The 15,404-nt window shown below is 40.4% G+C and overlaps 2 protein-coding genes across 2 annotated transcripts in view; both read left to right on the top strand.

The window, feature by feature from the left end:
• LOC310880344 (uncharacterized protein) overlaps positions 1-11,325 on the top strand; it is a 52,123-nt gene extending 40,798 nt beyond the window's left edge. The window contains exons 5-8 of the mRNA XM_083796019.1: positions 1,874-1,986; positions 2,732-2,945; positions 3,273-6,415; positions 7,918-11,325. Coding sequence (XP_083652145.1) covers positions 1,874-1,962 — 89 coding nt within the window. The 3' untranslated portion in view covers positions 1,963-1,986; positions 2,732-2,945; positions 3,273-6,415; positions 7,918-11,325. The remainder of the gene's footprint in view (positions 1-1,873; positions 1,987-2,731; positions 2,946-3,272; positions 6,416-7,917) is intronic.
• LOC310880194 (uncharacterized protein) lies at positions 2,782-11,325 on the top strand (the record flags this gene model as incomplete). Its single annotated transcript, XM_083795662.1, has 5 exons — positions 2,782-2,790; positions 3,320-3,382; positions 6,178-6,329; positions 6,992-7,001; positions 7,772-11,325. The coding sequence occupies 5 exons, from the start codon at positions 2,782-2,784 to the stop codon at positions 8,024-8,026; spliced, it is 489 nt and encodes a 162-aa protein (XP_083651788.1). The 3' UTR covers positions 8,027-11,325.
• Positions 11,326-15,404: the final 4,079 nt, after the last annotated feature.

Raw genomic sequence — 15,404 nt, 5'->3', positions numbered from 1 at the left:
GGGCAGTTATCACAGCTAATCCACCCTCCAAGGTTTTTCCTCAGGATAATTATTGTTTCAGTGATTCATCTTGCAGACCCTGCCCTTCCTTATTCGCACAAAATATCCTGCTCCCTGCAATATTTCTGGGTCAGGCTCGTGCCACACATGTGACTTCCTCTTGGGCATGCAGACAAGAAACGATGGATTTAAAGGTCAGCCTCTGCTGGGCCGGCCAGCCTCGGCACGCCGTGTGTCGCCCCCAGGACACCGCCAGGCCGGGGAACGCGCACAGGCAGCAGGGCAGGGCCGCCCTGGGCCTGGCGGGACAGGGGGACGTGGCCGCTGCTGTGCTGGAAAACCTCACTGCTCCTGTCTTTGGTGGAAAACATTATCACCAGCACATCCTGGCATGTAATTTGCCTCATTTGTTATCGTCTAGCATTGCCTTAATGCTTATGGTGCATTTCTGAGGTACTTGAAGAGGGTTGTGGTTTCTCAAGGAAACATAACTCATGGAGGGGACAGGGGAGGGAGAATCCTGAAAGGTTTTGGCACAAATTGAGTCAGTTCTTACTGAACATGAACAACATAAACCTGTGCAGGCTTTGACATGAGTTCTGCGTGGCCCAGAGGCTGCGAGGAAGGGAATATGCCCAACGGGCAGGATTACCACTCGCAAGGCCTGGGCTTGGCTGCTCCTGCTGATTTGCTGGCTGAGCTCTGTTTTCCATCCCGCTTGGGCGCAGACCACTTCGCTGGGTAGCAGGCAGGCATCACTAACAGGAGCTGTCTGATCTCGGCTTCCTTTGCAGGGCACAGAAGCAGTGCCCAAGGGGATGGTGCCAGCAGGGCCACGCTGTGGCAGGGAGGGACGGAGTCTGCACAGCCATCGCCCTCCTGGCTGCTCTGAGTTGTGCCTCTGCCCGTCTGCTTTTAACCAACCTCATCCCGTGAATCCTGAGGGGATTTCCTGCCACACATGGCCTTGTTGTTTTAAGGCTCCATTTAATCCTGTCCTTGTAACTTTCCTTCTTTTTTTTCCTCTGCATTAAAACTCAAAACTCTTTTGCTTTTTTTTTAATTAGGCAGTGTGTTTTAACATCCCTGTATCCATATGCTCTAACAGTAAAATGCTTTTACCGTGCACCCTTCCTGTACGGGTGGAGCACAACAGCTGTCTCCAAACATGGGTGTACAGCTTTTGGTATCAAGAAGTGAAAAGCAGCATGCACAGTGATGCCTACAAAGTGAAAACCTGTGCAAGTAGCAGCCAAAACCGATTGGTAACGCACTCCCAGTGAGTCCAACTAGCTGCCCTACCACAACTGCCAGCCCATAAACCATGGGAGGTGTGACACTCCCACCCCCCCCCCCCCCCCGGTGTTGTGTGAGGTGCTGTGTCTAGTTCAGTGAGTACCTACTGCTGAGTTTGTGGGATCATGCAGAATAAATGGGATAGAGGTGGTTCCTTGTGGCTGTTACTATTTTCAATCCCAAATTCTTTTGTACGTGATGGTAGTCTTACTACCCTATGGTATATCGTTACAAATGTTGTAACCTCTTAATCTTTTTTCCAGAGGGGGGTGGAAAAAATGAAATACTAGTGATTTTTATCCTCACATTTCCTTTAAAAAAAAAAAAGTTAACATAAACAGTGACCAAAATGATTTGTTTTGAAAATTCCCCCACAAGCCTATGCTTACATTTACAGTTTCTCTGAATGTTTCAGAGCAATGGTTCAAAGAACTGAGGCTTTAGTGGCAGAACAGGCTCAATCTGGTACTCCTTACCAATCTGGTACTCCTTACTTGACAGCGAAAGCTGTTAAACTCTTTGAATCAGGTTTCAGTGTATCTAAACTCCTTTTTTATTTTTTTTTTGGCACAAACAGTCCTGGAGCAGCACTTCAGAGAGCAGTTCCTGGGGCAGCAGTGCTTCTTTCAATGCCCAAACTATCAAAGCTGGGCTGTACAGCATTAAAATGAAACCATTCACCCTGTACAGGTACATCTTGTATTGATTTGTTTAGCCTTTTAAAAAAATATTATTTATTTACGACTACACAAGGCAAATAGCCAGTAAGTGTTATGGCCAGTGAAGAACGTAGAACTGCTGGGGAGGGGGCTGGGGGGTCCCCACCCCACCCGAGGCAGCAGGCAGCTCTGTGGCAGGTGGGACAGGGGTGTTGCTGAGCCTCATTGAGCTGCATTGGGAGCATAAGTTTCTGCTTTTGTCTGTAGTCTCAACCAAATATATTGAATATTTTGGTTTGAATATGCAATAAATTTACACAGCTAGTGATTTTCAAACTTATTGTGCTATTAATTCTATTAACTCTTGCATGCAAGGCCATTGTCATGCTCATTTCACACAAGAATGCCCACTTCACTGGATCCCTGCAGCATCTTGAATGTGATTTCATGATTTTCAGCCAGGGAAGAAGAATCATCTTCGGCGTACCCAACTTAAATATCAGATGGTGTCAGGCTGGCCACCAGCTGATTATACACACGTGCTAGCAAGGCACATGGCAGCAGAGAAAATAGCATTTTGCTTGGGTACTCACCTCATGGCAGCAGTTCTCAAAATGCTTAGTTGGAATTAACTGATCTTTGACACTCACAAAGGCTAATATTACCAGAACCTACAAATAAGTTTTATTTAGGGATGAAATGCAGCACTTTGAAAGATTTTGTGTGCAACTGTTGCAGGAGTTCAGAACACAAAACCATACTTCTTTTTTTTAAAGCTTTGGCCATCAGCAGAAATGTGGAAACTAAACAAATCACCTCTGGAAAAATGGCATCGGTGTGTTGTGTTCTCAGAAGGCTAAAAATAGAGCTGTGCCTGGATTATCCTTTCGTCATGAAGTAGCAAACTGTAGCACTTCCTTACCAGCCCTAAAAAAAATTTACATACAAGATGATGACGCAAAACCATATCTCGTTGGCATATCTCATCAGGTCAGCAGTGGAGGTGGAGAAATAGCGTTATTTTTAGTCTTTAACCCATCTTCCCTGACCATGTACCAGATTTGAGGAAAATGTTAGCTACCTATAAATACTGCAAATGTGCTTATTGAACCTATAGCAAGATCTAAATCACTAATCATCCTTAAGAGGGAAACTCTCTTATACATGCAGTCATTAAATGCTACTTAGTAGTGTGCCATCTAAAGGGCATGTTATTTTTCCATGTGTACACATTAAACACTCTTGAGCTTGTGGAGAATCAAACTTTTCAGTCCTATGTAATGACATTTTGTTTTTAACTTTTTTTTTTTACTGTAGGAAAAACATCTGTCATGGCTTATCTATCAGGCAATGAATGTGTTTAGGGTGGAAAGTTGAGGTCTGTTGCTTGTACTGATGGCACAGTTACAGCCTGGAATGTGCAAGAGGTGAGAAAATCCATAAACTTCATTTTTGAGGGAAAATAAAAATATGTGAACTTAAGGCCCAAATCTGCCCTATCGTATTTATGCCCTCTAGTTCTTGTGTTGTTTTTGTTGTTGTTATTGTTCATTAGTTTTACGAACTCCTACTCCACTTTGTAAACAACTGTTGTGCCCTATCTGCTGAAAGCTAGCCTGCTCAGTATTTCACATGCTGAACCCTTTCCAACTCAGACATAGTAAACTCTGCTTGAAACACAGATGGCAGAATTGTTGTATGGAAGTATGCAAAGGTACCAGTCATTCAGGTTTTCTGTGTTTTCATATAATTAAAAATTATCTTGTGCAGAAATCTCCAGCTATTTGGGTTGCTGATCACTTTTATAAAAGCCTAGTTTAAACCACTGCAGAAAAAAAAAAGGCACATCAAGGATCTACAAGTATTTTATTGCTTCTTGATCTGTCTGAAGATAACGAAAGGAACAAAGAAATGTGGCAATTCTAAGACAATTCACTTCTGCTATTGAAGTCTCTTTGCAACTCAGAGGTCTAGTAGTCATCTATCCACTCCATCCAATTTGTACTGAATCTAAGAGTAGCATTTGATTATTTTCTGTTGCTGATTTTGATGGAGGGAACTTTGGATTGTAGAGGGACTACGCAATGATCAACCGCATACTGCTGTTCATCATCAGATTTGCTGATTAGCACTTTAGACATTTTTATTTTTATTTTTGGAAGTTAGTTCCTGAACACTGTCGTCTAGGCTAGTTGCCCTAAAACTTCTAAATATTATTCAAGTGCAGCTTATTTTTGACTACTGTCACAGCTGCATATAAATGCAGTCTTAAAATGCCTGCGACATCCTTCTGTGAGTCGGTGTTGAAACGAATTGGCAGAGAAAGGTAGAAAACTTCGTGTACAGCTGTGCAATATGTAGATCCAGAAATGGGTTATGGATTTCATGGGACCATGGTGCTACTCCAAAACACGAAGGAAAAAGGAACGTGAGGAAGATTGGTGAAGGAATTTTGGTTTCTGTGTTTTAAGAGAAGTTGACTGGAAAACTGCATTGACCTGACCTGAAGTACAACAATCTGCAGTCCCTGAATGAGATCTGAAGTGCAAGCAATACAACGGATATTTTTACTTTAACAAGGTAATCTTTGGAAGGAACTACTTGGCTGTGTTTCAGAAATGCAGAAACACAATGGAGCGCGCTGAGTCACGGTAATCCAGGGGGGATGTAGGTCCAACCAGAGAAAATGCAAATTAGAAAACAAGTAGTGTTTGTTTGTTTTGAGTAAAATCTTCATTGCACACCTGAGGAGTAATTTTTGAAGTGTTTCTGAGAATTTCACATAGCCTAATTCACTTTGATGTGAACAAACAATACTGTAATAATTAACTAACAGGCACCTTACTGTTCGTGACCAGGGTGAGCAAAGGCGGTCAGGCTCCTCGCAGGCAGTACCACATCCGAAAGCCATTGCAGCCCCAGCACAGGCTCACGACGGCTGCCTGCGGAGCACGCAGAGCCTGGCGGGGCAATCTGGGCAACAGCTTGCTTCTTTTCCACATCGCCATTTTCATGCTGCTCTGCTACTCACTCAGTAAACAAAGAGCCTTTCCTATCTGTGAGTAATTAAAAAAAAAAAATTACTAATGTTTATTAATCTCTTATTATCTAAATAACTTGATTTGCATAGTAATGAGTTAGCTGTTCACCTCTTTTCAGTCACTTGTAAAAATGTACTTGGGCTCAACGTGAAATCCTGTGCAGAGATTAAGGGAAGGATTTCCATGCACTTGAGCTGAATCAAACATGCCTGTTCCTGTCAAAGGATAGCTTTCCAGAGCCTGTTGCTGGCAATTCATTCACGTAAAGTATGTCCGCAACAGAGCTTTACACACTTGATTGCAAATTTTTGTTGTGACAGTTAGCTGAAACTTTTTAATCACATCCTAATGCAATTCTTCAATCAATGCGTTTGCATTCTTCAGGTACTTGTATACTCTAGTTAATTTCACACACTATTTATTTATTCATTACTTATTCTCATGCCTAGTGCTCCAGCTGTTTAAATTACCTTTTTCCCCCGTTGTTCTGATTAGTTTTGACCTACCTCTTTCACTTCTCTATATGAATTAGCTTGAGACTATTTTATCAGCACAGCATCTCCAGTGTTACTGTCCTAAAAGTACAGAAGTGGAGATGGCCTGGAGCAGAGAACAGTAGAAACACTGTTTTGATCACTGCCACCACCAGAATAGAGATTAGTCAGACGTGTTCAATTTCCTTATTTGCTCTGCAGTGGTAGAGTTAACTGCTAGCTTTCCTATGCTAACCACAGCAGCTGCATTTAACTTGAAACACTAATGGAAATATATTTATTGCATTTGTTCAAAACGTGAAGAACAGAGGAAAAACTGCTCTGTGCATTTGTTTCAGCAGCTATGCATCACCTGTTTCATTACCGCATATATTTTACAGCAATTTAGGCAGTATATGCCAGCTGATGAAGTATTAATCAGGATGATATTACATCAACCTCTAAAAAACAGCTTCACTTTTTTTTTTTTAGGTCAAAAAAGTCAAGTGTCAGGGAAAAACTGTGCTCAGTTGGGTTTAAAGATACATTTTAGTTTTATACACTGGGTCCTAACTAACAGCATCAATCACAGCTTAAATGGGCAGACTGTTAGTCAAAAGTACCAGCTCTTTGACATTTGTACAAATTTTGTAGGAGTTGGGAAGTTCAGACTCTACCTTGCTTTCTTATCCCTCTTCTTCTCTGCAGCACGCCCCCACCCACCTCACTTTAGGCAGCTTCTGCAGGAGGAACCAAACCACTTATGCACTGAAGATTCCAGATGTGAATCAGGCTTCGTGTGTGACAGCATTTCAGGATGCCAGGATCGATTTACCACTGTTTCACCTAGCAGTTTGTGGGTAGCTGTTGGGACTACTGCGATGACAGATACCTCTCCAAGGACACCTTATTGAAGGGAGCAGGACATATAAGGCAATGTATGAAGGTAAGCATAAGGCACTGTATGCACGGAGTATTGAACTCCCTCACAGAACTGGAGGAACTTGGAATTGCAGATTTGATCCTTCTCTCTGCTCTGGTTTATAATCAGCTATATAATATATAATTTTATAATAATCAGCTTCACAACATTTATACAGAAGTTCTAATGTCCAATGAGGTTTTTTTCCAGTAACGTTCTCCTATTTCAGTCACCAAAAATACAGTCCTTAGCAGCACTATGACTTGCAGTAGCTTTGTTTTAAGGATGCTTTAATACAACAGCCTGAAATAGAATAGTTTTTAGTTTTCCAATGCATATAAACCTTCACATAGTGGTTTTAAGTGTTTGAAACAAAACTAGTAGGAAAAAAAAATCAAATTCCAGTAACACCGTACATGCAATAAGAACAAATCTGATTTCTTGTGTTGCAACAAAACATGCATTGCTATCTGATGCTTCCAGTAATTCCTATCACAGCTCATCTTCCCAGAATGATTTCATAAAATATACAACAGCATGTTAGATGAAATCTGCTTTCTTGACTAAATCCAGCTATCTCATCTGCTGGACTCCTTAAAGCTTAGCAGGGGTCTGAAAGCCAAGCCAGGCACTGATGCTTCTGGAGTTGAAGAACTTTGTTTAGGAGTCTCAGCTGAATGTTCCCACTAAAATTCAGTTGAACCTCACACACTTGTCTGTTTTAATTGGTACATTTGAGACTTTCTTCCTCTTCCCTCTCTTTTTCTTGCACATATCAGGTATTTTATATAGACTGCTTTGTAAATCCAAGAGATGTTGCACTACCTGTCTGTACCTGTTGAGGAGTCCAGCCTGCTGGTTACCAAAAGAGACAGCAAGAGCAGCCTTTTGGAAGAGGGATGGCGTGGCATTTCAAATGACCACCATATTGGATTTGGCAATCCAGCAGTCTAAATATAAATTACTTGGAAATTCTGTGTGTTCCTAACATCTCTCTATACATTTGACAGCAAGAGGTTTTTCTTTGCATCTGTTCCCTCTGGTTGGAAGGACGCTGGACACAAAAGCACAAAGGGAAACTAATGGTTAAGAATGCAAAACCCTTTGCCAACCAGAGCAACTCCAGCAGAGAACACCTCTTGAGCTATGGTAAAACTATTGTATGTACCTATGGTGGAGCTCTATTATCTTCTGCATAGCGTAAAGCATAGAAAAGACAAACAGCAATTCTTGTGACATTATTTTAATCAGGTGTCTGCCACAATCCTAGATCTGAGTAAGGCAGCACAGTGGAGAGAATTTTTAATGCATAAAGCTAATAGGTTGTGAGCATGGCACCAAGTGCTCAGAGTCGCATTTAGAAACATGAATATTTGCTAGTCCTGTTTTCTCTTACAATCTCAGCAGGTCTCAGGTTTCATACTATCAGGAAGATTTGAAAGCACACCTTCCTGCATGGAAGGGCACAGAACAGAAATAATTCTCCTGGGATGTGGATCAGCACTGAAGCAGTATTCTATTTTCAGAGCTCTACTGGAATGTTTCCAAGACCACCATGACACAACTACTTCAGTATGGGTGGTAAACATGTCTCTACTGCAAACTTTTCTGCACTGTTTGCTGTGCATTCTTTAACCACTGCTGTTTTAGTGGAAGGATTCTCTCTGCTGCCACCTCATCCTTGGACCTCTCTCTGAATATATGCATGGAAAAAAGCAAACAAACAATGTGCTTTGCTGAACAGATACCATTTACGAGGTGGAGCCTGCAGATAGTCAAGGTAAGAAATAACCTGATCGTTATAGGAGTGCTAAACCACAGCATAATTACTTTCTGCTTTGAGCCTTGTCACTTAATCAAGCTGCTTCCAATTACAAGGAAGTAAATGCCTGTACCTGTCATGGGTAAGGCAGTCACTAGTGGAAAGATGGAATTGGGTTAGCACCCTTAGATAAAAAACTAATTAACCAGTATTGATATTTTTTAAATGAACTGAGCATTACTGCCTTCCTCCATGGAGACATGATCAAGGCTGCTTAGTGTTGTGTAAGAGGGACTATACGGATATGGCAGAACAGATGCTGCAGTATCTGTCTCCAGCATCTGCTTATCACAATATATCGTGAAAGCACACAGACATTAATCCCAAAATTCAAGTACTTTTGCTTAAATAGCACTTGGGACTCTGCGAACAGAGGTTCTGCTTTTAACACTTTATGATCAAAGCCATATTTTTATTTTGAAAGTTGAGATTTAATTTCAGTCAAACTAATAAATTCAAAGCTACATCTACTTTCTGTTTTCCGAAGTATACTGTTAAAGAGACACAGCAGAACTGACAGCTAGTAATATCACGTTATGGTACCAGAAGGACAGAAATCTGGACATCAAGCCTCAAACATGCATACTACACTAACTGAACATTAACAATTTTTTATAGCTACTGCTTTTCATCTAGGACCCAAGTTGTAGTTCTCTCACAACACAGGTCTTAGAGATGTGACAGGTACAATGGGTATATCACCACTGCAGTTGCTAGCACTGATTAGTTAAGTCTTACAAAAATACGCCTTATACTTACCTATAAAATGTTACGTGTGCTAAAGCTCTTAAGGCATTTTCTAATGCTAAAAGTAACTTTTCAGGGTATCTCTTTCCCCAAATCGTATCTGTTGACACCTTACCAACTGTAGTTAGACAAGAATTGAGGTGGTTAACAGTAGAGACCACCCTCCTGAAAGTCCAGACTTAGGAGCAGCAATTAAAACTTAAGCTCAGAAACCAGCTCCGGAGCAAGCAAGTTCCTGCATGTTCACCAGTATTGTTGTAAATAAGGATGCCCGCCTTTGCCAGCAGTGAAGTCCTGTCTGTATACACCAAACCTCTTTATCAAAAATCACAGTTAATGATGTTTTTTTAGTTAACTCTAATCCCAGTTAAAACTTTTGTTTAAATGTGGTCTTGACTTGATTTCAATAATATGGGTGCTATTTTCCTGTAAAATTCAGTTCTTTATTTTGGAGAAAGTAAAGTCCACTCACTACAAGAGTTGCTTAAAATGCTTTATTTTATTAAGTAAATCAAATGTGTACAAGTAAATTCATACAGAATGTTCAATACATGCATACTTAACGTCTTTATAATATCTAGGATTCTGTCTTATTGTCAGAAGTTTAAATACTGCCTGATGTGGGCCTAATATATCAATGCTGTAAGATGTTTAACACTTAAAATAGTCTCCATATCCCACAGTATAGGGTGTCTAGATGAAGCCCTACCAGAACCATCGCAGTACTGCAGTGTAATTACATTAAAAAAACCTATCAACTACTTCTTAACATACAATTCCATAACGGCCATGCAATCATTCACTCACTGAAAACTTCTCTCTTGTAGGACTGCAAGTAATCCATGACCGAGAGCACGTTTTATTGGCAGTGCCTGTACCTGCTGAGAAACCACCAGCTTTCACGGGAGTAGTGAGCTGATCCTTGGAAACTTCAGTTTTTCAACTTAAAATCCACAAAGTCAAAGGAAAGTTGCCTGTCTGTAAGTACACAGTACTAGTACTTCAACTCTATGTTAATAAGTGTGTAACACCTCCATCCTAACTGTAAGGGAATTAGATCTCACTCTTGGAGTTTTCTTCCAAACACGGCCTTTTCTTTGCAGGCTATCACAACACTAATGTTGCTAAAATGGTATCCTGAAATGCAGCATTTCTTCAGACAGAATTCCAGCTAATAGTCCTATGCTTGAGTTCAGTACCAACTATGCTGATACACCAGTTTCATTAAACCTCAATATGCTTAGAGGTCACTTCTCTTCACATGCCAAAGCTGCAGAGGTTAGGATGGAGCCAAAATGGTCCTGGTGTTATAATAAAGCCCTAAGAAAGGCAGCAGGTTGTATAGTTATCTCCTTGTGAGCAAAATCCCTGCCCTAAAACTATGCAACCTACTACCTCTTCCTAGGAGCCCAATGCTTCCTTTTTGCAGTTCTTCTTACTTAGCAGCTCTTTGCGAAGTTACCTTAGCTTACCAGCTGCTTTTGGCCTCCTGCATTTTTAGGCCAGGGCATGTCCTGTAAGTTTGCACTGTTCAGTAAGTGGTTAACCAGTTCACCGGTCCTGGCTTAAATACTCTTGAATGGCTCCATTTTCTCTCTTAATATGCTAGATTTTCAGTCCCAAAAAGCATTTTCATGCTTTTTTTCTTTTGTTGTTGCTAGAGCAAGATACTAGCTGCTCACTCTACTGCAAAAGCAGCTAGACTTGAGTACACCTAAGACTTAAGGGGGGAAAAAGAACACAGTAAGCTTTAAATCTCTTTGTTAAAAACATAACCACTTCAGAGAAAAATTACAATTCTGGATCTTGGGTGCCCAAACTTCATACCTTTACACTCCCAAACAGTTCAGGGGTGAGTTTTGGCCATTCAACACTTTAATCTTTGTATTACATTGTTTAAGTCTCACTTGCTAGAAGAGCTAGAGAAAAATAAGCAGACATATTAATAAAGTATAACTGTAAGTTTTCCTTCCAACATCTACTAAACAACTGAAGTAGTGGAATTTTAATGCATTACAGGAATTGGGGTCTCAAGTTTGAGTCACAGTGTACGTGCGTTAGCCACCAGAACTTTTAGATTAAACACCAAACTTTTAGAATAATTTCCGGTCTATGGGGTATTCCACTCCATAGCTAGTAACAGATGCATTTTCGATATCCAGTCAGCACTGTGCCACTCACCTTGGAAGAAATGTCACAGCAGTCGAATACCATTTAGGGTTTGCACCATCCACACTGACTGTTAATCAGTGACAGAATTTACAGGATTAATTTCATACTTTACAACCCTAAACTTATTTGACAAAACTATTTTTGCTCACTTGATGTGGAAACGAATGACTGCAAAGGACCGCAGTTTGTTTTACTCCTCAGGGAAGGCAATAGATTGTATAGTTATCTCCTGAACAGGGTAAAATAACTACCCTACAACTATACAATCTACTACCTCACTCTGACAGAGAAGTGTGTACTTAAGATCTTTGCTGAAGTAGCTAACCATAGCCTCATTCTGAAGAGTATTAATATTCGATGCTTCATTTAGCAATGTTAAAGAACACAGCTTATCAGAACATCAATCATTTGTAGTTGATTACCCAACCTTAAAGGAATCAATCTATTTTTATTTTTATTCTTTAGAGGAGAAAAAATAATATAGAATGACAACCTAGATTTTTCTAAGAATTACAGAAATCTAAATGCAATTACCTGTAGGCACTGCAGAAACATTTCTCTCCTATAAAACACATTCCAAGTATAGAAGTTCAGTAGCATCTGACATTGAACTTTAAAAGTGAAGTGTTTCCACTGTTGACCTTCTGCCACTTTAGGAAAGACAGTAGATTGTATAGTTATCTCCCAGTTGTGGGTATGACCCTAAAACTATACAACCTACTACCTCATCCCACAGTGCAGGCATCTTCAGAGGTGACGTCGAAAGATCGCTGTTTTAATAGAGACAAGTTAAGCCAGCTGCAGACAGCGTTACAATGGAGAATACCGATTACAGAAAAAACATTACTCTTTCTCCCCAGTCATGCAATGAAGTTATTTTAAATGTAAATTCCTTTATTTCAAAATTTTACCAACCATTTGGTCTTAATATATTTAAACTCTAGACGCTTAGCAAGCTGTAGTAGTTACAGCAACTACAGTCATCAAACCTTTGTTACAGGAAAAGTACTGTTAGTGTTCTACAGATGTAATCTCTCATCTGAAATTAGAAAACAATGCCTATCAGAAGCATCACACACAGACCTAAATTTCTTCTTCTTTAGAACTTTAAAGTAGTAAAATCTAGGACTGTTAATAGCTCAAAGAAAATCACATACTTTCTAAAATAGTATTTTGTCGTTTTTCTGTTAGTCTGAAATGGCGTAGAGTTCTGTGCACAGGGATTCTATTATAAACAAAACTTATTAAGGCCCATACTCTGACACTTAATTGTTAAACTGCCTTACCAAAAGGCCACTTAAATATACTTTTTTTTTAACATCAGAAACAAATGCATTTCTCTCACTGCCCCGACAGAACCTTAAAGCCAGTATCTACATTACCATAGCTCAACATGACCTTGAAGTAAAAATCTTAAAATATTGAAATAAAAATACTTGCCAGACTGATGTGTGACTTACAATCCCCTTCTTAGCAAGGACATCTTGAGAACAGAGCTGAAGAGGAAAACTGATCGTTTTGTCAGTGTAATTTATAAGATTGCTGAAAGTGTTTACAGAAATGCACAGTTTTTCAAACATTAAATACATGTCGTACTAGTACTTCATCCCAATTCTAAGCTGAGGTTTTCAGACCAGTCATCAAACAAAGCCTTGATAGAACAAGAGCTCCTAATGCATGTTAATGTCCTTGCCAAAAAACACAACGCGTGATCCAATGCATTAATATACAAAGGGATGACGTTATTCCTTGAACGGAGAAGAAAAAAAAAGTACTTTCCAACCCCCTCAGTGCTTTACTCCAGAAACCTTTATACAAATATTGATGACAAAATTTGGTGAATCACTCTTAATATCTTTCTTGTAACTGGTTAGAAATCCCATTATTTGCTTTTGTTAACTTACATGCCTATTGGAACGCGTACTTTACCATGTACAGATGGACACAAGCAGTTGGTCTCCATGTCCAAAACAAATAAATTAGAACAGTAGCAGTGGGACAAAGTCAAATGGCTATGAAGCACTGGCACATATCACATCCTTTTTGTGAGCTCAGGCAGAGGTCCTGCTGTCAAGCAAATATTCAATGGAGTTGCTGGCAGTCCTTTCATAGTTCCTTGTTCCTACACCTAAACCTTCAACTGACAAGCAAAACTCATGTAAAGAACCAGTTCCTAAATGGAAGACACAGCCTGTTTGAGGCCTCAGTGCGGTGAGCCTAGCTACAGGGAGCATCAACTCGCTGTTCGTCACTCAGTGCTTCCATGAAGTCCAAGATCTTTAATTTCAGGTGGAACTTGAAGACAAAGCTGCTGATTTCCTACACCCAGCAAGGTATGCCAAAACCCAGAAGGTATGCCAAAAATATAAAATGGATTAAATATGCAGGGCACTTGTTAGTTACCTTTTTTTTAAATGAAGCCTGAAGGACATTAAGATGACTTTCTTATTTCACCACTTCTAGATTTAGCTAGATTAGCTAAAAACCTAACCAACTTGAGAAGATGCATCAATTTTTTTTTGTAGTTGTTTATTTCCACTGACAGTACGACTTCCCAATCAAGTTCTGTTGTAAGACATTTTAAACCATTTTCTACTGCCACCATGATATTTTCTTGTTATTTGCAGCTCCTCAATCCATAAGCATTTGTCTGCTTTCAGCTTCCTGAAACAAGAGCCATTCATCTACTCGAGGTCTGGAAGGGCTATGTGTTCCTTAAGGTCATAAATGTCCTTGAAAAAATATTTTGAATGACATCCAATTGTTAACCTGTTGTTATATACAGCAGTCTGGCTTGAGATTGATTATAAAGTGCACACAGGGCACTAGAGAAACCTCATTCTGTAACAAATATGCCTTATGAAGGATCATCACATATCCTGTCTTTTAACTATCCAAGAAAAGCACTTTTATTGACATGACGTCACTCAGATAGGGTACCTACTATTTTTAATTTGGTTAAATGCTAGAAGGGTATAGAATTAAAAGAACCCAAGTTCTAGTCAAAATTGTCTGTTGAAAGTGTATTCACGCAAAGTCTAGCTCATTAGTGGTTTGCTTCATGTTAGTCCTGAAGTTTTGGGGTTTAAGAAGTAAACGCACAGGTTATTTCTAAGAGTTTCTAAAAACCCTATCACCTAAGTTGCATTGTCCTTTCAAGGAATGAGAGCTGCCAATGTTTCCCTGCAGGTTCGCTGTATGCCTCTTCCCTGACACGATACATCATGCTTTCCTGGCAGGCACACAAGCAGAGAAGCTTGATGTACAGCATGCTGGATAAATTATACTCCTGGCACAGCCTCTACTGACTTGGTATCATCTTAGCTTGAGGTGAATCTGTTATTGCACACAGCCCTGCTGCTGAAGTCACCGTGCTGGTGACATCATGCCTGAGCGTACAGGCAGGAGTTTCAGGGCTGGCTACCCGCACATTCTGTACTTCAGCAACAAACAGACATTTTTTTTAGCTTTTAAAAATACATAATTAACTCCTTTTCCCTTGCAGCAGCTGTGTCCAAAGGATATTTTTCCAGTCACCGTGTGCTTGTACTTAAACATCCCCGAAGCAGTGAAAGTGAAGAAAATGGCTCTACTTGTGCAACTTTCCCACAGCACCGACAGGGACGACTGAGTTTGCTGCCAAACGAGTGCACTGATGCTGCCGGCCCCAGCCAAGGGCTGAGGCCCGAGCCTGTACTCTGCTCTAACCACACGATGGAGCTCTAGCGTCTATGTTACAAGCATTAACACCAGTTCCTTGCCCCTTAACTTCATCATCTGCACTGGAGCTACTCTTCAGCTCTCACCAGCTCTCGGTGAGTGCCTTTCTGCCTCATTCTCCAGCCCCCCCGAAGGCCCTGCCCATCCAGCTTCCCCGGTGGCTGCACCAAGACTTACAACTCACTTTTCCTGGGTCAGTTTTGCTGGTTTGGGGGCTGGGGATACAACAGTGTAACACAAACTTAACTAGGCTTCAAATTGCTTCCCTTCAAGTGACCCTATGCTGCCATCACATACTATGTCCATACATCATCGCTCTCTCCAAAAGAGTTTAAGATTACGTAGTTACTGAAATTATAGTTTTAGATAGTGTGAACTAAAATCTCCTCTTCTGTATTCACATTTGGATTGTACCTTCCTTTTTATTAATACAGTGCTCATCTTGCCAGAGCCTTGCTCCTAATTTGCATCCAAGACAAGTGACAGTAGGAGAATCGAAATGGGCTCTAGCTTTCTGAAGTACACTTTTCAAGTTTTTGGTGTTTTTTTTTG

This window comes from Anser anser (assembly GCF_964211835.1).
Source record: "Anser anser genome assembly, chromosome: 12".
Taxonomy (NCBI): domain Eukaryota; kingdom Metazoa; phylum Chordata; class Aves; order Anseriformes; family Anatidae; genus Anser; species Anser anser.
Note: the sequence above shows the minus strand (reverse complement) of the source record. Positions and strands in the feature narration are given on the sequence as shown.